This window comes from Arachis hypogaea, chromosome 14 (genome assembly GCF_003086295.3).
Source record: "Arachis hypogaea cultivar Tifrunner chromosome 14, arahy.Tifrunner.gnm2.J5K5, whole genome shotgun sequence".
Classification (NCBI taxonomy): Eukaryota; Viridiplantae; Streptophyta; class Magnoliopsida; order Fabales; family Fabaceae; genus Arachis; species Arachis hypogaea.
The window spans coordinates 131,737,326-131,759,045 of record NC_092049.1 but is presented as its reverse complement, the minus strand read 5'-3'; the positions used below and the strand labels follow the sequence as shown (position 1 = coordinate 131,759,045).

The 21,720-nt window shown below is 34.1% G+C and overlaps 1 protein-coding gene and 1 long non-coding RNA gene across 2 annotated transcripts; both read left to right on the top strand.

Annotated features, from left to right (window-relative positions):
- Positions 1 to 2,983: 2,983 nt before the first annotated feature.
- Positions 2,984 to 5,485, top strand: LOC114925107 (uncharacterized). Its single transcript, XR_011871887.1, has 4 exons — positions 2,984 to 3,352; positions 3,438 to 3,559; positions 3,674 to 3,847; positions 5,266 to 5,485. It is a non-coding gene; the product is annotated as an uncharacterized lncRNA (long non-coding RNA).
- Positions 5,486 to 6,919: 1,434 nt separating this feature from the next.
- LOC140178746 (uncharacterized) lies at positions 6,920 to 12,815 on the top strand. Its single transcript, XM_072215983.1, has 5 exons — positions 6,920 to 7,077; positions 7,169 to 7,223; positions 9,557 to 10,256; positions 10,566 to 10,689; positions 12,679 to 12,815. Exons 3-5 carry the CDS (start codon positions 9,564 to 9,566, stop codon positions 12,813 to 12,815), a joined length of 954 nt encoding a protein of 317 aa, XP_072072084.1. The 5' UTR covers positions 6,920 to 7,077; positions 7,169 to 7,223; positions 9,557 to 9,563.
- Positions 12,816 to 21,720: the final 8,905 nt, after the last annotated feature.

The following is a 21,720-nucleotide window of genomic DNA, read 5'->3' as shown; positions in this document are numbered from 1 at the left end:
CTTCCCTTGGTAAAAATTTCGAATTTGTCTTGGTATGAGATAACAATTCTAGTAATATTCTTTCAATGTTTTTGTTTCGGAATCTTCGTTGAGAAGAGTTTTGATCTTTTTATTTTATCTGATCTTGTCTGTAACCATTCTTTGAATTCTGGGTATGACTATCTCAGATCTTACATGTACTTTCCTACAAGAGATAAATAAATCCTTTATGTAGTTAAAAACATACTTGTTTTTAAAGGTATTATCTATACTCTAATTAACTATATAAGAACACTTTACATTAGATTTCTTTCCTTGAACATAATTTGATTCTCCTCCAATATTTACTCAAATTTTTATATATGTCTTTACTTGATTATGTACTCTAAGATTCTTGATAAGAAATTTTTGCTTCTATTAGTTAATCTCTAATTGACAAACTTCAATTAATTTATTTTAAATTGGATTGTTTTCACGCAATACCTTATTAAAACTTCTAGTAATTATTTTGGGAAAGTGAATTCATTCCTTCGTAAGGTTACAACTCGATTTTCCCTTTCGGTACATCTTCTTGTTTTTGTACATCCTTGCTTATTTATAATTTCAAACGTTTCTCCAAGTTCTTGTGAAACACCATTTTGGTTACTTGTTCTTATTTATCAAAATTTGTATTTCTTTGAATAAACTCCAAACTTATTTTGATGCAACATACCACTTTTTATAATCTCGTTCTAAGGTTTTTGTTTCAGATTCCATTGAAGAAATTTCAATTCAGTTCTTGTTTTACTGGATTCTATCCGTAGCCCTAACTTAAATTTCAACAAAATCGTTTTGGAACTTAGCATATATTTACTGATACGAAGGTTTAAAACTTTCTTATGCAATCGAAACCTATTTGTTTGTAACGTATCAAGTATTCTTTTAATGACTAATTTATCTCAGACTTTCTCTTCTGAATAGAATTTAGTTCTACCTCTAAGTTTGATATAAATTTTTATGCATATTCTTGTTTGATTATGATCTTTTAAGATTTTTTTAACATTTTTAGCTCAATTAATTTTCATTATTTCAAGTTTTGCACAAATCTAATTTAACTTGAATTTGTTTTAATATAACCTAATATTTACGTTTTTGTTACCTCTCTTGAAGGATATCTATTTCATATCTTTTCTTTTAGAATGAGAAATCATATTTTCTTAGATTTTTCCATGCTTCTGAGTTTTGCAAATGATATCGTTAGTTCAGTTATTCCTCTCTCGTGAACTTAGTGTTCCTCTGTTCTGGCTTGAACTTATTTCAATTTAAATTATCACTACTTTTCTTATCTCTTATGGAGTTCCTAGATTCAAATTTCCTATTTAGATGCAAAATGATTTTCTTTCTAGAACATTTTCTCGTGCCTGTAAATCGTTACTTAGTTGCAATCTTACGCATCCTCCTTAATTTATACGAATTTTATCCTCATCACTTATTCATCTTTTCCTTAGATTTGTAACTACTTGAATATACTGGTGCTTATCTCAATGTCACATGTGGTCCTTAGAAAATAAAAACCGAAGCGTTAGTTTTTCAGGAAATGACTAATAGATGAGGAGATGAACTTTGGCAAGTTTGAAAACACTGTAGGTTATGACGTTTAAATTTCGGGAAAGGAGTATTGTCGGGAAGATATTCAAATTTTCGGTAGCTCAATTCGTATAAGATAACGACTCGCAACAAGTTAGTTAAGTGACCAGAGCAACGTGAGATAGATAAGCGTAAGGTGAAACTTGTAACGCGGTAGTTCTTTAGGATACGGTTCATGAACGTTGAACGTGAAGCTTGTAAGTATGTGACATCAAAGGGAGTTGTGATAGTGAGCTATGTTAAAACTCATAAGGTTGACACCATGTAACCCATTTTCTTTTCAGCCGATTTCGTAACTTCTGCTTTACGCCATGTTTTTCCTTTATTTCTAAGTCTTATGGTTTATTTGCTATTTGAAAATTTATATATACCACAACTTTTTGTTTTTCTAAAGTATTCAAAAGAAAAGTATTGAAACCGTGTAATATTTCCTGTAATATGCTAAATTTTCTTATCTAAAAAGCATTTGAACAGTAGAGTACTTATTCTTAGTATTACCTTGTATATTCTTTTAATTTTCGAGGACGAAAATTTTTATAAGGTGGGTAGGATGTAAGACCCAAAACTTTTGAAAAGCCTTATTCTAAATTGATTTCAATTTAATTATTCATTAAAGACTTTAATTTTAGAAATTATTTAATTAAAGCTAATTAAATTAAGTTTAGATAATTAAATTAGAATTTTTCTCTAATTTTATAATTGTTGAATAATTTTCTATATTTGAACTATAAAATTTAGTAATTGTAAAATAATAAGAATTTTGTATAAATTGATTTAGAGAATTGAGATTTTGGAATTCAATCTATTTTAATTTTTATGAATAAAGAAAATTAATTATATTATCTCTAATTATTGAATTAAAGTCTTTATTTAAAAATAATTTATAAATTGATAAATAATTAAATAGTATTTTTACAAATATTATTAATGGATTAAAAGTTGATTTTTGATTTTCAATTACTCCTAATTTTAGTGAAATGACTGAACCACCCCTAACCCTAATTCCCAAATTGGGAACCCTAATTCTAAAATCCCTAATGAAACCTAAACCGCTTCCCCCCCACCCCCCAGTAAACAAAAGAAAAAGAAACCACCCTCTCTAACACATGAACTTCAGCCAAACAGAAAGGGAAGAGAGGAGAGGGATCTGCGGGAGAAGGGGATGGGAGAGTGAGGGCGGCGCCGGCAAGCGTCACTGCCGCCGCGCCGTCAGGTCCTACAGAGAAGAGAGAGGGAGAGCTGAGGAAGGAGAAGAGAGAGAAGACCACACTACTACCTCGCCGCCGCTCACCGCGCCGTGTCGCGTCGCCGTCCAGCCGTGTCGAAGAAGAGGCGTCGTCGTTTTGAACCCGCGTCGCCGTTACTATCGATTGGGCCAACCGAGGGAGAGTGAGAGAGGAACGGGAGAGCCCACGGTGGAGAAAGGGGAGATGCCGCCACTGTACCAGTCGCCGTCGAGCCCGCCGAGCAGAAGCTTCCATGGCCGTCGCCGTTGAGCTCACAAGTGAGAGAGAAAGAGTTCGCAGGTGAGAGAGGAAGGTGTTGCGCCGCCGTTCGTTGCTGTTCAGCCACCGCCACGCCTTGTCGTCGCCGGAGTTACCACCGCCACATGCCACCGCCGCTTCTCACCGCCGAGGGGAAGCCTTGTCTACGTTGCTGCCTTGGTCGCCGGTGAGTTGTGCACCGCCACCAGAGTCAAAGACAGCGCCAGCCTTGTTCTGATTTCAATTCTCCTATTCTTGAAACTGTAACGCTTTAAACCTTGCTCTGTTTTTATCTTGTTCCTCTGTTCCTTCCTGGCTTAATTATAGGACTATGGATTACTGTTTTAGTCGTTGCTGGTTTACCGTTCGAAAAAGGCATAATTGATGCTGAGATCGTTGTTGTTCTTGCTCCGAGAGAACTGATGTCATTGTCATTGCTGTTGGTTCTGAATCCTATTACATTGATTCTGGTTTGCTCTTCTCCTTGGTTCTGACCTATTTGGCACGTTCTATTTTGTCACTTTTAATTGCCATGTTCTTGTTTTAATTCAATTCTGGTCTTTGAATTGTTGTGAATCTTCCAGAGCTATGTTTGTTTTTTATTCTTATCCAATTCGAATCCTTGTCTCGCTGAAACCATCGTCACTGCCATAAGAGATTGACAATGCTGCTGCTTCAGTTGCGTGCTTGCTGCTGCCATAAAAATTAAAAGAGAAGGGAGTTACCACGTTTAATCTATGTTAATTCAACTAATCGAGGTAGGGGTTTTTCTTAAAATTTAATTTACATTACAGAGTTGTGATAAATAGATATTGATGCAAAAAGATATATTTGTGTGATTATATTTGTCTTGTGGATGTGATGGTTTGTTGGACTGGATTATTGGGTGCTTGATTGCTTGAGTGCAGTACGGTGGTTGATAAGAAATAGATTTGGAAAGCTATTTACTTGATTATTATGAAAAGTGGTTTTTCTTGGTTTGAAGTTAAAGCGGTTTGATTTTGAGTCGGTCTGGTTTTATAAACAATTTAATACTTGAGCTGGTTTGATTTGAAAATACTTTGATACTGGAATTGGTTGAATTTTGGAAAGTGATTGAGAAAGGTTTGAGAAATGTTTGGATGGAACCCGAAAAGGGTGGCAGAATCCGAGTTTTAGAGGAGATGCTGCCGAAATTTTATAAGATTGGAAGTTTTGTTTGAAGTAACTGTTTAAAAAGACTTGGTTCTTAAACGTTAAATGTTTAAGATTGATTTTTTTAGAAAATAAAGAATTAAGTTTTGGTTTGAGATTATTGATTAACGGAAAGAAGGATGATGATGATTGATTTGAAATATGATTTTTGAATGAATTTGGAAATGGGATATGGATTGACGAATGATGATGATATTGAGAATGGCTTAGAAATTGATGAATGATGAATGAATTACTTATGTGGCTTATGAATTTGAAATATCTGAGAAACGAGGTTCCCTGGATTGAGTGCCGTGGCTTGCCACCACGTGTACCAGGTTGAAAACTCGATACTCTGTTGACCCTACGACGTAAGTGTGACCGGGCACTATATAAATTCCCGGGAATGTTACCCCCATTGAGCAATATTGATTATTTGAGAAAAAACTATGCATAGACTCTTGGGGATGCACGTCGGGGGACAGTCTAAGGACAATTCAGACTTGTCGGGTTGGCTGGATAACCGACAGATGAGCCTCATCAGCCATAGGACAGGCATGCATCATATGCATTTGTATGCTTTGCTTGGGTTTGGACTTGTTTTGGTTTGCCTAATTGCTAAACTGTTCTTAACTTCTACTTGAACTATTTGCTGTAACTGCTTCCTACTTGTGCTTTCCTTGTCTGTCTTGCCTGTGTTTGTTCTGGCGTGTTACATTTGAGAATGGACCTTGGGTGCTGAATTAATGATTGTGTTGTTTGATTGCGTGGTTGGTTTTTGATTGAGATTTACTTATGAGAAAAGAAAGACTTTGGATTTCTGAAAATAGTAAACATTGTTTCTTTGAAAAGGTTTTGAACGATTAGCTATTGGATTTTAAAAGGATTCATAAGGCAACGATAATCACTGAATTTAAAAATAGTTTTCTTATTGAATATCTTCTTATGACAACTTTGAAACTCCGTGGTGAGACCGTGTGGTTAAGTTCTCACCCCCCTACAGCTTTACCTTTTCAGGAACCGGATGAAGCATTATGAAGAGTTATAATGCGTTTGGTTTATATGTTGTTGTATTAATTAGATTATTTTCTTCCCTCGCCTTTGTTATTATAAGTTTGTAAGAGGGATAGGGGTTGTATATTTTATATGTATATTATATTATGAGATATTATGTAAGGAGTATTGTATATGAATCTATGCCTGCTTGTATTTCCTTAAATTTAGTATTTATTTCCGGTTTTCAAAGAAATCAGCGACACGGTGTCGAGTCAGAGGCTCCTATTTTAATATTTAGTATATAGAGTAGTCATAATACTTCTTGCTATCAGAGTGGCGCAGCCGGAAGCGTGACATTCTGGTAGTGAGGGTGTTACAAAATAGAATATACACTTATTTTAATAATTCAATCAATATAATAGTTAATAATAAATGAGTTTTATGTGAATTATGATATTATTGAATATACTTAAGACTTAACATAATTCTAATAATATAATATGCTAATAATTTTTTAAAATTAGAGTGAAAAGATTAAAATGATATATCTTCTATTTAATTTTTATAAATAAAAAATTAAAAAATTAGTAATATTTTTCAATTCTTACACAATAAATTTAATCAATATATATATATATATATATATATATATATATATATATATGAAAATATAAAAATATAAAAAATTCTAAATATCACTGATATAATTATCTCAAAAGACAATAAAATTTTAAAAAAATCTATTAATCTAAACTGGTACTTAACAGACATATCAGTAGTTTATTATGCCACATAGGTATGTTCTGTTAAGCCTAAAAAAAGATCATTTATAGAAAGACTAAACAATCTCACAGAGTTAAAGATCGAAAAAAAAAAAAGAATTTATTATTATTAGGAGTCTCATTGTCTTTCAAAATAATTATAAGGTATTGTTTAGAGTTTTTTTTTAATAATTTATTATAATTATTTTATATAACATAACCTTAATAATTTTATAAAAATAATTTTATAATTACATATTTATTATATCACAAATTATACAATCATTCTAATAATAATTAATAAAATATTAAATAAAATAATTTTAGACTTTAAATTGATTTTTTATTGTCTTTTAAATAATATTCTATTTCATTGATAATAATATGTAAAATGAAGTCAATATTCATGGTCAAATATTTGATGCGTTTCCAAATTAGTAATCTTCTCAATAATTATGAGAATATATATAATATCAGAAGCATCTAATTTTATTAATTTAATATGTGAATGCATTAATATTTAAATCTTACCATCAATATACGTTCATGTATCTCTACACAATTGTTTTAGATGAAAACACAATATGTTTGATATGAAATACATATATAAATACAAACCGTTCCAGGAGATTATTGTAAACCCCGGTTAAATTAGTAGATAATTAGTTAATAAATTATTTTTTAATAAGGAGGATTAGAAATGCGAATATTATATCCAAACAGGGTAGAGCTCATCGAAACGAGAATTTTGACACTAATTTTGAAGAAAACGGTCCAAGAATGGACCGAAAGGACCGAACCGGTTGAACCGGACCCGAATCGGGCTGTCGGTTCAACCGGACCAGCCCTATTAAATGAACCCAGCTTTGTCTTCTCCCTCATTACTGCAGCAACGAAGCTTTCAGCTTCCAGGGAGAAGAGAAACAAGAAATATCCCGTAACCCTAACGTAAATTTCCGATCCCCGTAACTTCTCCGTCCGAGCTCCAATCGCCGCACCGTTTGCGGCCACGCGTTCACCGCGTCGAGCTCTACATTTCTACCGGAACAATTTCATAGGTAACTTGCTATTTCACTCTCAGCTTCATCTTCCCCCAATTTTCGAATTTTAAGTGGGAATATTGAATTTCTTTGATTTCTGATGTTTTAGGATCCAATTAGCTTGAGAGAAACGTTCACTCTTGCTTATGTGAAGCTTGGGTAAGGTGAGGATATGATAATTCTATTTTATTTTCATTAAATTTGAGCTTTGAGTATTAAATTGGGTATATATGTATTATGAATGTGTATTAGGTTGAAATAAATAATTGGAGCTTGAAATTGTGAATACTGGAACTTGGAGGAAGCGGATTAGTTGAGTTTGAGGGGTTGTCTTGGTTTTGAATAAATAGCTTTGGTCGTTACGTGGGAATCGGCTGAGGTATGGTTTAGGTTTCTTGCATTTAATATATAATGTTCTGTGAAAACTTAGGCTAGATGACCATAGGATAAGTTGGAATGCAGGTGTATGCTTAATGTTTAGTAATTTGTCGATGAATATATATATTTGGTTGAAGTTTATTGGATAATTAGTTATTAACTAACGATTTGGTGAATTATGGATTTGAGGTATTTGTGTTAAAAGCCTAGGATTTGTGAACTATGATTCTTAGTTGAATTTTGGTTGTTGGATTTGAATATTGTATGAGTTTAATTGTTGATTTGAAGTAGATTTATTGTGGTGATTGTTATGATGATGAGGAAGGGTATGTTGAATTGAAAAGAAAGCAGGTTTGAACCCGAAAAGGGTGGCAAAGTCCGAGTTTTAGAGGAGATGCTGCCGAAATTTTATAAAAAATTAGAGATTTTATTTAGATGATTATTTAAAAGAGATTTAGATTTAAAGGTTATATGGTTTGATTTTGAGTTATTAAGATAGTGAGTATGTTTTAAGTTTGAAGTTTGATTCTTAGAAAAGAATGAATTATGTTTTGAATTGAAACTATTGATGGATGGAATGGGAGGTGATATAATGAAGGATAAGGATTGAATATGTTTAATGTATGATGATGAATGAGATGCAATTGAGAATGATGTGGATGTTGATGAATTATAATTGAATTATTTATATGGCTTATGAATTTGAATAATCTGAGATACGAGATTCCCTGGATTAAGTGCCGTGGCTTGCCACCACGTGTACCAGGTTGAAAACTCGATACTCTGTTGACCCTACGACGCAAGTGTGACCGGGCACTATATAAATTCCCGGGAATGTTACCCCATTGAGCAATATTGATTATTTGAGAAAATCTATGCATAGACTCTTGGGGATGCACGTCGGGGGACAGTCTAAGGACAATTCAGACTTGTCGGGTTGGCTGGATAACCGACAGATGAGCCTCATCAGCCATAGGACAGGCATGCATCATATGCATATTACTTGAATTACTTGCTTGTGCTCTAATTGGGTGTGCCTATCTGTATTTGCCATGCTAAATGTGTATTTGTTACCTGCAGTAGTTGTAACCTTCTTGTGTTTGCCTTTATCTGTTTATTTGTCTGTGAAAATGCATGATGGAGTTGGAGGTATGGAGGAATGGCAGCATAGGACTTAGATTTAAGGTTAAGTTAAGTTATAATTAAATATTTTTAGGAAACCACCTTTTATGGCTTCTGTTTAATACTTTAAGCTCTACAATCTGAGTGTCGGCGTTCTAGGATTGCCTTTGGCATTCCCAGGACCTTATATATTATGTGTGTGGCACCTTTACCATACTGAGAACCTCCGGTTCTCATTCCATACTATGTTGTTGTTTTTCAGATGCAGGTCGGGAGCCATCTCGTTAGGCGTATGGACTCTTAAAGCGGAGGGGTTACTGGATAGTGTTGTTGTATAGTTTTGTTGTACAGTGATGTATATATATGTACTTAGCTTTCTCTCCGCATAACTTGTCCTTTTTGATTCTCTTAGAGGTTTATGGAAAGGCAGGATTGTGTGTATGTACTTTTGGGTTTTGGATATGTATGTATATATGTGTAAATATTCTCCGGCCAGTCTTGACTTCGCAGGCTGAGTTAGGAGCTTGTTATTTTGTATCTTTGGCACTCTATTCCTACTTCTGTTATCTTATGTTTGACAGTTACAGTTTTCTTAGCATGCAAGTTAACTCGTTCCTTGAGCGTTGCGCTTTTATCTCGCGATTTTTATTTTCCCTATCCTTCAAGGCTCCTAGCATATTATAACTCTTCTGCTATTATATGTACTTATTTTATTTTAGAGGTCGTAATACCACATCACCTCTGTTTTACGACTTAAGCGTAAAGCTTTGTGTGGTAGGGTGTTACATTATGGTATCAGAGAAGTTCGTTCCTATAGAGCCTGAAAGACGGACTGATTGTGCTTCTGTGCATTCTCTGTATATGTGTTTATGTGCTATTAGGATATCTGATTGATATATATGGCATAAACGTTTGTGAGCATGCATTTGGAACTTAAAGCATTAGACCTGCGATATTGAGACTGATCAACTTAATATCACTTGTTTGGTGTGTATAGGGACCAGATGTCGACTCGCGGACGCGGTCGCGGGCGAGGTAGAGGTAGGACAGGCACCGTTACTCCTGTACCCACAGGGACTGATCCAGTAGACTTTATGGCTGCCTTGGGAAATATGGCTGCAGCTATGCAGGCAACAGCTGATGCACTGGGTAATCAGATAAATCAGGGTAATCATGGGAACAATAATGATGAGGACGGTCCTATGACACTTGCTACATTTCTGAAAGTTCGCCCTCCAACTTTTAGGGGAACCTCAAATCCTACTGACGCAGATAATTGGATTCAGGCTATGGAAAGGGCGTTACAGGCACAACAGGTTCCTGAAGAGCAATGGGTTGAATTTGGGACTTATCAGTTGCAAGGTGAAGCTCAGTATTGGTGGCAGGGAACACGACGTATCCTGCAGCCTGATGGTGCTGCGATTCCTTGGGAGGTTTTCCGGACAGAGTTCTATAAGAAATACTTTCCTAATTCAGCTAGAAATGCCAAGGAACTTGAATTAATGCAGTTAAAGCAGGGACAAATGACTATTGCTGAGTATACTAGCAAATTTGAGGAGTTATGTCACTTTTCTCGTATCTGTCAAGGTGCGCCTGAAGATTTTGCTGAATGGAAGTGTATTAAATATGAGGGAGGTCTTCGGAGCGATATTCTGAGCTTCGTTGCCCCAATAGAGATTAGGGTGTTTTCTGAATTGGTGAATAAGAGTAGGGTGGCTGAGGATTGTGTGAGGAAGGCGGCAGCAGAGAAAGGGAGTTTGAGGATGCCTTTTCAGAGGCCTTTAGGGAGGAACTTTGCTCCGAGAGGTAGGAATTTCAAGCGTGGAGGCTTTGTTCCGCAGCAGACTCAGGGTCAGGGTAATTATAGAAGGCCGAATATTACTGCTAATCAAGGAAAAAGGTTTGGGAAGCAGCCACAGCAGGATCTAAATTGTCAGAAGTGTGGAAAATATCATCCTGGAGTTCCGTGTAGATTAGGACTTGGAGTGTGCTATTCCTGTGGACAGCCCGGGCATATAGCCAGTAATTGCCCTGAGAAGAAGAAGTATGAGACTGGTAGGGTGCAACAGCCGGGGAGAGTATACACTACTTCTACCATTGGTGCTGAGGGATCTAAGACACTTATTAGAGGTAATTGTGAAATGGCTGGTAAAATCTTAAATGCTTTATTTGATTCAGGAGCAAGTCATTCATTTATTGCATTTGAAAAGGCCCATGAATTAAGATTGAGAATGGTGGTCTTAGGTTATGATTTGAAAGTATATAATGCTACTCATGAAGCTATGGTGACTAGGATAGAATGTCCACAAGTTCCCTTTCGAATACAACAGCGTGAATTTGTGCATGATTTGATTTGTTTGCCTATGACTGGTCTTGATCTCATTTTGGGATTGGATTGGTTATCCAAGAATCATGTTTTGCTTGATTGTTCTGAGAAGTCAGTACAGTTTATGCCAGAAGGGTCAGAAGCACCGGTTGTGGTGAATAGTTACTATTTGAACTCCATGATAGTAAACTGTTCTGGAACCGAATGTCAGGGTATTATGTTATTAACTGCGGGAGTATCAGGTGATGATCAGAGTTTAGAGCAAATTCCGGTTGTATGTGAATTTCCAAATGTGTTTCCGGATGATATTAATGAATTCCCACCTAACCGAGAGGTTGAATTTGCAATTGAGTTGGTACCTGGATCCGGTCCAATTTCAATTACTCCTTATAAGATGTCGCCTTTAGAAATGGCTGAACTGAAAGCTCAGCTGGAAGATCTGTTGGGTAAGCATTTTATCCGACCAAGTGTTTCTCCGTGGGGAGCGCCAGTGTTACTGGTAAAGAAGAAGGATGGGAGTATGCGGCTGTGTGTCGATTATCGGCAATTGAATAAGATCACTGTGAAGAATAAATATCCGTTGCCTAGAATCGATGATCTAATGGATCAGCTACAGGGTGCCAGTGTGTTTTCTAAGATTGACCTGCGATCCGGATATCATCAGATAAGGGTTAGAGACGAGGATATTCCGAAAACTGCTTTCAGAACCCGTTATGGTCATTAGGAGTATACAGTGATGTCTTTCGGGTTAACTAATGCCCCGGCAGTATTTATGGATTATATGAACAGGATTTTTCGACCGTATCTGGACAAGTTTGTTATTGTCTTCATTGATGACATTCTTGTTTATTCTAAGACTGAAGAGGAACATGCTGATCATTTGCGAACTGTGCTGCAAATTCTGAGAGACAGGAAGTTATATGCTAAGCTATCTAAATGTGAGTTCTGGAAGAGTGAAGTGAAGTTTCTCGGCCACGTGGTGAATAAGCAGGGGATAGCTGTGGATCCTGCTAAGGTGGAAGCAGTGATGAATTGGGAGCGACCAACTTCAGTGACAGAGATCAGGAGTTTCTTAGGTTTGGCGGGGTATTATCGCAGATTCATTAAGGGATTTTCACAGCTCGCCTTACCTTTAACTAAGTTGACTAGGAAGGATACACCTTTTATCTAGACTCCAGAATGTGAAGAGAGTTTCCAGGCATTGAAGCACAGGTTGACTACTGCACCTGTATTGGTATTACCTGAACCAAGTGAATCGTTTGAAGTGTATTGTGATGCATCTCTGAAAGGGTTGGGGTGTGTTTTGATGCAGCACCAGAATGTTGTAGCATACGCCTCACGGCAGTTAAGGCCGCATGAGATGAACTACCCGACACATGATTTAGAACTTGCTGCTGTTGTGTTTGCTTTAAAGATTTGGAGGCACTACCTCTATGGTGTTAAGTTTCTTGTTTTCTCAGACCATAAGAGTTTGAAGTATCTTTTTGAGCAGAAAGAATTGAATATGCGTCAGAGGAGATGGATGGAGCTTCTGAAAGATTATGATTTTGAATTGAATTATCATCCAGGAAAAGCGAACGTTGTGGCGGACGCTTTGAATCGGAAGTCTTTATATGCAGCTTGGATGATGCTACGGGAGGAAGAGTTACTGAAGGCATTTCAAGGTTTGAATTTGGGAGTTAGAGAAGAATCTGGAATTTTGTGTTTGAGTCAGTTACAGATTTCAAGTGATTTTAAATCAGAACTTCTGAAGGCTCATCAAGATAGTGAAGCGTTACGTAAGGTATTACCAGCAGTTGAACAGGGAAAACAGTGGAGAATGTCAGAAGGTCATGATGGTTTATGGAGGTTCAAGAACCGGATTATTGTGCCTGATGTTGGAGACCTACGACAAAGTATCTTGAAGGAAGCTCACAAGAACGGGTTTTAAATTCACCCAGGGAGCACTAAAATGTATCAGGATCTGAAAGCGATGTTCTGGTGGCCAGGTATGAAGAATGATGTGGCATTGCATGTATCTAAATGTTTAACGTGTCAGAAGGTTAAGATTGAGCATCAGAGACCATCAGGGACCCTTCAGCCTTTGGAGATTCCACAATGGAAATGGGAGAGTATCGCAATGGATTTTGTAATAGGTTTGCCTAGAACCCGATCTGGTTGTGACGCTATTTGGGTGGTTGTGGATCGACTAACAAAATCAGCTCACTTTCTTCCTATCCGAATAAGTTGCACAATGGAGGAATTGGCTCGAATGTATATTAAAGATATTGTCAGGTTGCATGGCGTGCCTTCTACCATTATATCTGATAGGGATCCTCGTTTCACATCAAGGTTCTGGGGAGCTTTTCAGCGTGCATTTGGGACTCAGTTAAGCTTGAGTACTGCGTATCACCCTCAGACAGATGGTCAGTCAGAAAGAACTATTCAGACCTTGGAGGATATGCTAAGGGCTTGTGTTTTGGACCAGCCGGTAAGCTGGGACCGGTATATGCCATTAATAGAGTTTGCTTATAATAATAGCTATCATGCGAGCATCGGAATGGCTCCATATGAGGCTCTGTATGGCAGGAAATGTCAGTCTCCGTTGTGTTGGTATGAAACTGGAGAAAAGAGTTTATTAGGGCCTGAGATGATAGCTGAAACGACTGAGCAGATAAAGAAGATTCGTAATCGAATGCTTATAGCCCAGAGCCGCCAGAAAAGTTATGCTGATCAGAGGCGAAAGCCTTTGGAATTTGAGGAAGGAGAACATGTCTTTCTGAAAGTTACACCAACCACTGGCGTGGGAAGAGCTATTAAGACCAAGAAACTGAATCCCCGTTATATTGGACCGTTTGAGATTCTGAAGAGAATTGGACCAGTGGCTTATAGAATTGCCTTACCGCCATACCTTTCGAATTTGCACGATGTATTTCATGTATCACAGCTTCGGAAGTATACTCCTGATGCAAGTCATGTTCTAGAACCAGAACCAATCCAAGTAAGAGAAGATCTAACACTCCCAGTAATTCCGGTGAGGATTGATGACACCAGTGTTAAACGATTACGAGGAAGGAAAGTATCATTGGTAAAAGTAGCTTGGAGACGAGCTGGTATCGAGGAACATACCTGGGAACTCGAATCAGATATGCGAAAGGACTATCCACATCTCTTTTCAGGTAACTATATTTGAATTTTGAGGGCAAAATTCTTTATTAGGTGGGTAGGATGTAAACCCCGGTTAAATTAGTAGATAATTAGTTAATAAATTATTTTTTAATAAGGAGGATTAGAAATGCGAATATTATATCAAAACAGGGTAGAGCTCATCGAAACGAGAATTTTGACACTAATTTTGAAGAAAACGGTCCAAGAATGGACCGAAAGGACCGAACCGGTTGAACAGGACCCGAACCGGGCTGTCGGTTCAACCGGACCAGCCCTATTAAATGAACCCAGCTTTGTCTTCTCCCTCATTACTGCAGCAACGAAGCTTTCAGCTTCCAGGGAGAAGAGAAACGAGAAATATCCCGTAACCCTAACGTAAATTTCCGATCCCCGTAACTTCTCCGTCCGAGCTCCAATCGCCGCACCGTTTGCGGCCACGCGTTCACCGCGTCGAGCTCTACATTTCTACCGGAATAATTTTATAGGTAACTTGCTATTTCACTCTCAGCTTCATCTTCCCCCGATTTTCGAATTTTAAGTGGGAATATTGAATTTCTTTGATTTCTGATGTTTTAGGATCCAATTAGCTTGAGAGAAACATTCACTCTTGCTTATGTGAAGCTTGGGTAAGGTGAGGATATGATAATTCTATTTTATTTTCATTAAATTTGAGCTTTGAGTATTAAATTGGGTATATATGTATTATGAATGTGTATTAGGTTGAAAATAAATAATTGGAGCTTGAAATTGTGAATACTGGAACTTGGAGGAAGCGGATTAGTTGAGTTTGAGGGGTTGTCTTGGTTTTGAATAAATAGCTTTGGTCGTTACGTGGGAATCGGCTGAGGTATGGTTTAGGTTTCTTGCATTTAATATATAATGTTCTGTGAAAACTTAGGCTAGATGACCATAGGATAAGTTGGAATGCAGGTGTATGCTTAATGTTTAGTAATTTGTCGATGAATATATATATTTGGTTGAAGTTTATTGGATAATTAGTTATTAACTAACGATTTGGTGAATTATTGATTTGAGGTATTTGTGTTAAAAGCCTAGGATTTGTGAACTATGATTCTTAGTTGAATTTTGGTTGTTGGATTTGAATATTGTATGAGTTTAATTGTTGATTTGAAGTAGATTTATTGTGGTGATTGTTATGATGATGAGGAAGGGTATGTTGAATTGAAAAGAAAGCAGGTTTGGACCCGAAAAGGGTGGCAAAGTCCGAGTTTTAGAGGAGATGCTGCCGAAATTTTATAAAAAATTAGAGATTTTATTTAGATGATTATTTAAAAGAGATTTAGATTTAAAGGTTATATGGTTTGATTTTGAGTTATTAAGATAGTGAGTATGTTTTAAGTTTGAAGTTTGATTCTTAGAAAATAATGAATTATGTTTTGAATTGAAACTATTGATGGATGGAATGGGAGGTGATATAATGAAGGATAAGGATTGAATATGTTTAATGTATGATGATGAATGAGATGCAATTGAGAATGATGTGGATGTTGATGAATTATAATTGAATTATTTATATGGCTTATGAATTTGAATAATCTGAGATACGAGATTCCCTGGATTAAGTGCCGTGGCTTGCCACCACGTGTACCAGGTTGAAAACTCGATACTCTGTTGACCCTACGACGCAAGTGTGACCGGGCACTATATAAATTCCCGGAAATGTTACCCCCATTGAGCAATATTGATTATTTGAGAAAAATCTATGCATAGACTCTTGGGGATGCACGTCGGGGGACAGTCTAAGGACAATTCAGACTTGTCGGGTTGGCTGGATAACCGACAGATGAGCCTCATCAGCCATAGGACAGGCATGCATCATATGCATATTACTTGAATTACTTGCTTGTGCTCTAATTGGGTGTGCCTATCTGTATTTGCCATGCTAAATGTGTATTTGTTACCTGCAGTAGTTGTAACCTTCTTGTGTTTGCCTTTATCTGTTTATTTGTCTGTGAAAATGCATGATGGAGTTGGAGGTATGGAGGAATGGCAGCATAGGACTTAGATTTAAGGTTAAGTTAAGTTATAATTAAATATTTTTAGGAAACCACCTTTTATGGCTTCTGTTTAATACTTTAAGCTCTACAATCTGAGTGTCGGCGTTCTAGGATTGCCTTTGGCATTCCCAGGACCTTATATATTATGTGTGTGGCACCTTTACCATACTGAGAACCTCCGGTTCTCATTCCATACTATGTTGTTGTTTTTCAGATGCAGGTCGGGAGCCATCTCGTTAGGCGTATGGACTCTTAAAGCGGAGGGGTTACTGGATAGTGTTGTTGTATAGTTTTGTTGTACAGTGATGTATATATATGTACTTAGCTTTCTCTCCGCATAACTTGTCCTTTTTTATTCTCTTAGAGGTTTATGGAAAGGCAGGATTGTGTGTATGTACTTTTGGGTTTTGGATATGTATGTATATATGTGTAAATATTCTCCGGCCAGTCTTGACTTCGCAGGCTGAGTTGGGAGCTTGTTATTTTGTATCTTTGGCACTCTATTCCTACTTCTGTTATCTTATGTTTGACAGTTACAGTTTTCTTAGCATGCAAGTTAACTCGTTCCTTGAGCGTTGCGCTTTTATCTCGCGATTTTTATTTTCCCTATCCTTCAAGGCTCCTAGCATATTATAACTCTTCTGCTATTATATGTACTTATTTTATTTTAGAGGTCGTAATACCACATCACCTCTGTTTTACGACTTAAGCGTAAAGCTTTGTGTGGTAGGGTGTTACAATTATCATCAAGGGTTCATATGAAAAAATATTGATCACCATGTTAGATGTTTGTTCCTATCGTCATTCACTGCCTTACCTACATATACAACTTTCAACTATAATGATCTTTAAATTGATCATCATATCAAGTCAATAAAGTACCAAAGGATTAGATTATTTTTGTTTTTATTGTTGCTATATATTTTTAATAATAACTGATTCTGGGAATTCATAACTGCAGTGATGAAAACAAATCTCTGCATTGTTGGGTGATGATATTGCAGGAGATTATTTTAATATTTTTTTCTGACAAGCTCCACCATAGTTTTTAGGATTTTATGTTGTCCTTAAATGTTATAGTGAGCTCAAGTAAAAATAAATGAGATCTAATTTTGATACATCTTATTGATTCGAAGTGAAGTTCTTCGGTTATATAAATTTTCTAGAACTAATGTGCTATTTGAACATTAGCAAATGAGATCCAATTGATGTATATACAATGATATAGTGTATTAAATTGAAAAAAATGTCATTTTATATTTTTTAGTTAAAGACAAGTAAAAAGTGAGATCTAATGTATGTTATAATAGTGTATTAAATTTGAAACTTTTCCTATTTTCTACTTGTATTTTTTATATGTAATGAATGCCTCTTTTAAATTTGGTGTTATCATAAAATCACATTTATTCTAAAAATTTAAATTAACAAGAGAAGATACATAATTATTTATATTTTTAATAGATTTTTGTATCAAAATTTATCATTTTTGTATTTTTTACAATTTTTTTTATTTTCGATATTAACATATACTTTTTTATCATCAAATTAAACAGAGAAGTGTCCAAGAATATGTGAGAATATTATTTCTATTCTAACTATTAATAAAAGAAATAGATAGAGTGTCGGGGGTTCGAATCGCGCCTTATACACATTGGCCAGCGACAAACTCTTAAATAGAGTTCAGTACCGCGACAGATTAGTCCTTGCCCTGTCGGGTTGTGGGATACCGTGGAAAATCAAAAAGAAATAGATAGAAGCACAAAGACCATTTTACATTTTATTGCATACATAATTAAATCAAATAAAAGACATAACAAAATTAATTTTTTTAAATTGGTTGAACTTAATTAAATTATAATCATATACTATGGAGTATAGATTTAATCGATTAGACATCTATTATTTCGTTAGAATTCTAAAATTTACACTAAAATAATATTTAATCTCAATGACATATTTTTTATGTATATACTTGTATAATATTTAAATTTTGTAAATAATGGGAATTAAAGAGTATTTATAAATTTATAATAATATTATTATTAATATTATTTTTAATAATAATAAAGTAATTAACAGTTATTAACCGTTTAGCATGGTATCAATAATAACGGTAATACTTTATGTGTTGAACCATTGTATTGTTTGACAAAAAAAATATCCTTTGAGTGTATTTCATAAATGAAACAACATGTACATTGATAAGCCATGCTTGTTAAATTTGAAATTCGTTGAAAAAGTAATAACCATTAAATAATTATGTGACTTTTGATTATGGATTTGGATCCTTTAAAGTTTGAATTTTACTTTAGAGAGTAAAGTGTGATCTTTTACTCTTGAATAGTTTCTCTTTCATATTTATTATTGGTCCCACCTATGAAATCAATGGTGAGAGATCACACTTACTCTCTAAAGTGAAATTCAAACTTTAGAGGATCCAAATCCTTTGATTACTACCCATAATATATGAATACTAATCAATTGTTTTGAAGTGTGCAACAAAAGAAAATAAAAAGTGTGCTTTTAATTTTCTTGTTCAAGAAATTTAAATTTTTTTTATTATTCTTAATTAAGAAATTTATTTGTTTCATTGTATTTTGAGAAAATATTATTGTCATTAACTCTATACAACCAAATATAGAGACAAATATATATCTTTCTAAAGAAAATAATCTAATCGTTTTTTGAAACTATCTTCATATACCCAATATGTACTAATTACTCTTATAAATTTCAAAATACTGATCACTTTAAAATTTGAATGGATCTAAAATTTAAAGGTAAATTATCAAATATTATCAAAGACTCTTTTGTTAAAATTACATCCTGAAAGATCAAACTAATAAAAATTTTCTAAAAAAATTTAAAATTGGAACATATTCCAAATATTATTTTTTATATATAAATATCAAATAGTGAATAATGAAAATCTTTAAATATTGTATACATAAATGTATAGCGTGAATAAATTTTACATATAATATCAAAAATTGGAAGTTGTGCAAAATTGTCTAATCTATTATAAAGAAAAAGATCTAATGTCTAGGTGAATAATTAGACATACATCTTATGATGGGTATCAATTAAAGAAATACACTAAAAAAAATAGCACAAGAATCAATAGGGATATGTTGATGGGAATAATAATCGAATCCAACTATATCTATCAACTATTTATTCCAAAGTTAGACAAGTAGATTTATTCCAAACAAAAATTAAACTATCCAGAATTCCGAAGTATTAATAAGGATGTATTTTTTTTCCTTTTTTCAAAAATAAAAAAATTACATATGGCTGGATCGGACAAAGATTTGAACATTAAAAGAAACGTGAATATAAAAATGAAATTAAAATGATAAGGAAAAAAACATACTCGTAACATGCAATGTAAATTATCTATGCTTCTGGAAGAAATAAATTTGTAATAAATGTATTTTGTGAATAGATCTCAACCATTTTACAATCGATACGATATTTATTTAATTTATAGGATTAATGGTAAAATTAATCACTAAAAAGTAGCTTATTCGTCGAATTCATTTTTAAATAATTTTTTAATCAAATTAATCTATAAAAAATTTAAAATTAATTGCATTTGTCCTTTCGTTAATGAATTAATATTCTCTGTTAACAATTAACAGTGAAAAGGTATGCTCTGTTAAGTCCAGAAAAAAATCATTTCTAAAAGGACTAAATAATTTCACGGAATTAAAGATCTAAAATTAAAAAAAATTATTATTATTAAGAGTCTCATTGTCTTTCAAAATAATTATGAGATGCTGTTTAGAGGTTTTTTTATAATTTATTATAATTATTTTATATAGCATAACCTTAATAATTTTATAAAAAAAATTATAATTACATATTTATTATATCTAAAATTATATAATTATTCTAATAATAATTAATAAAATATTAAATAAAATAAGTTTAGACCATTTAAACTGATTTTTTATTATCCTTTAAATAATATTCTATTTCATTGATAATATGTAAAATGAAGTCAATATTCATGGTCAAATATTTAATGCGCTTCCAAAATATTTAGTAATCTTCTCAATAATTATGAGAATATATATAACATCTGAAGCATCTAATTTTATTAATTAAATATGTGAATGCATTAATATTTAAATTCTACCATCAAAATACTTTCATGCATCTCTACACAGTTGTTTTAGATGAAAACATGTAACACCCTCACTACCAGAATGTCACGTGCACATTTTCGGCTGCGCCATTCTGATAGTAAAAAGTATTACGACTAATTTATATCCTTAATATTAAAATAGAAGCTTGTGACTCGACACCGTATCGCTGACTTCTTTAAAAACTGAAAATAAATACTTTATCTAAAAAAAACAAGCAGTCATAGATTCGTATATATATATATATAACATACAACTCATATCCCTCTTACAAAATTGTAATAACAAAGACGAGGGAAGAAAATAATCTAATTAATACAACAACATATAAACCAAACGCATTATAACTCTTCTTAATGCTTCTTGTCATTTAATTTTCTGCACTTGCATTCAAAAATCAAATCTCATGAAAAACCCATGTTTGTTTGACTAAATATACCATTTAACTAAAATTGATTAATCTACCAATTTCCGTGGGATCGACCTCACTCTTAGTGAGTTTTATTACTTGATACGATCCGGTATACTTGCCGGTTATACGTGAATTCTTAATTTTTTACGTATCACGAGGCGGGCGAGGCTCGCGAGGCGGCGGCGGTCACCCTCCCCCCTCCCCTCTCCCCTTCCCCCTCCCCCTCCCCCTCTCCCCTTCCCCCCACCCCCGCGTCCTTTCCCCCTCCCCCACCCCCCACGCGTGTTTTATTTTATTATTTTAAAATTTTATTTTTTTATTAAAATAGGGGTAGTTTAGGAATTAAATTAAAAATTTTATTAAAAAGGACGAATTTAATACAAAAAAAAAACATTAAGGACAATTTTAAATTCAAAATTAGAAGAGGGACGAAATCGATTCTGACGCTAAACTTTAGGGACCAAAATCGTACTTATCCCAACTAATAACGAGGTTTCATGGTTATAGTTTGATCCACGTTTCTTTTCTTTTCTTTTCTTTAATGATTCGGGCACAATAAAAGGAAATGAAGAATGATAAGATTAACTAATGAAATGAAATGGTTGATTTGTTAGAAAAGGAGTTATGTGTCACGTTTATGTTTATATATATATATATATATAAACATATATATATATATATATATATATATATATATATATATATATATTAAGCCAACGTTGCGCTTTCTTTCTTTTGCTTCTATATTGGCTTCAACCAAATGAATGAATCCCTTTCCCTTATTTCCTTATCAAACTTAATAATAATAATAATAATTTTTATCTTTTTCAAAATATTTTATTATAATAAAATTTATTTAAAAATTTTAATAAATTTGAAACTCAAAATATCATAAAATTTAATTTAATTATTTTTAAAAAAATATTTTTTTTAATAAAATAATAAATTATGAATAACTCATTATTTAATTTTCAAAAACTCGAATTATTATATACCACCTCCATCAACAACTTTCATCCGGCCGCCACCGCAGAGCCCTCGGTATTTCAATGTCCTAACCACACCATAACAAGTCACATTATGCCTGCCTCCACTACATACCGACCCTAA

Excerpts from the sequence above, each read along its gene's own strand:
- LOC140178746 (XM_072215983.1), top strand. The coding sequence starts at position 9,564 with ATGTCGACTCGCGGACGCGGTCGCGGGCGAGGTAGAGGTAGGACAGGC. Across the intron at positions 10,257-10,565 it reads TTAGGGTGTTTTCTGAATTG|CCCGGGCATATAGCCAGTAA; the intron begins GTGAATAAGAGT and ends TCCTGTGGACAG. Across the intron at positions 10,690-12,678 it reads ATCTAAGACACTTATTAGAG|CAGTTGAACAGGGAAAACAG; the intron begins GTAATTGTGAAA and ends AGGTATTACCAG.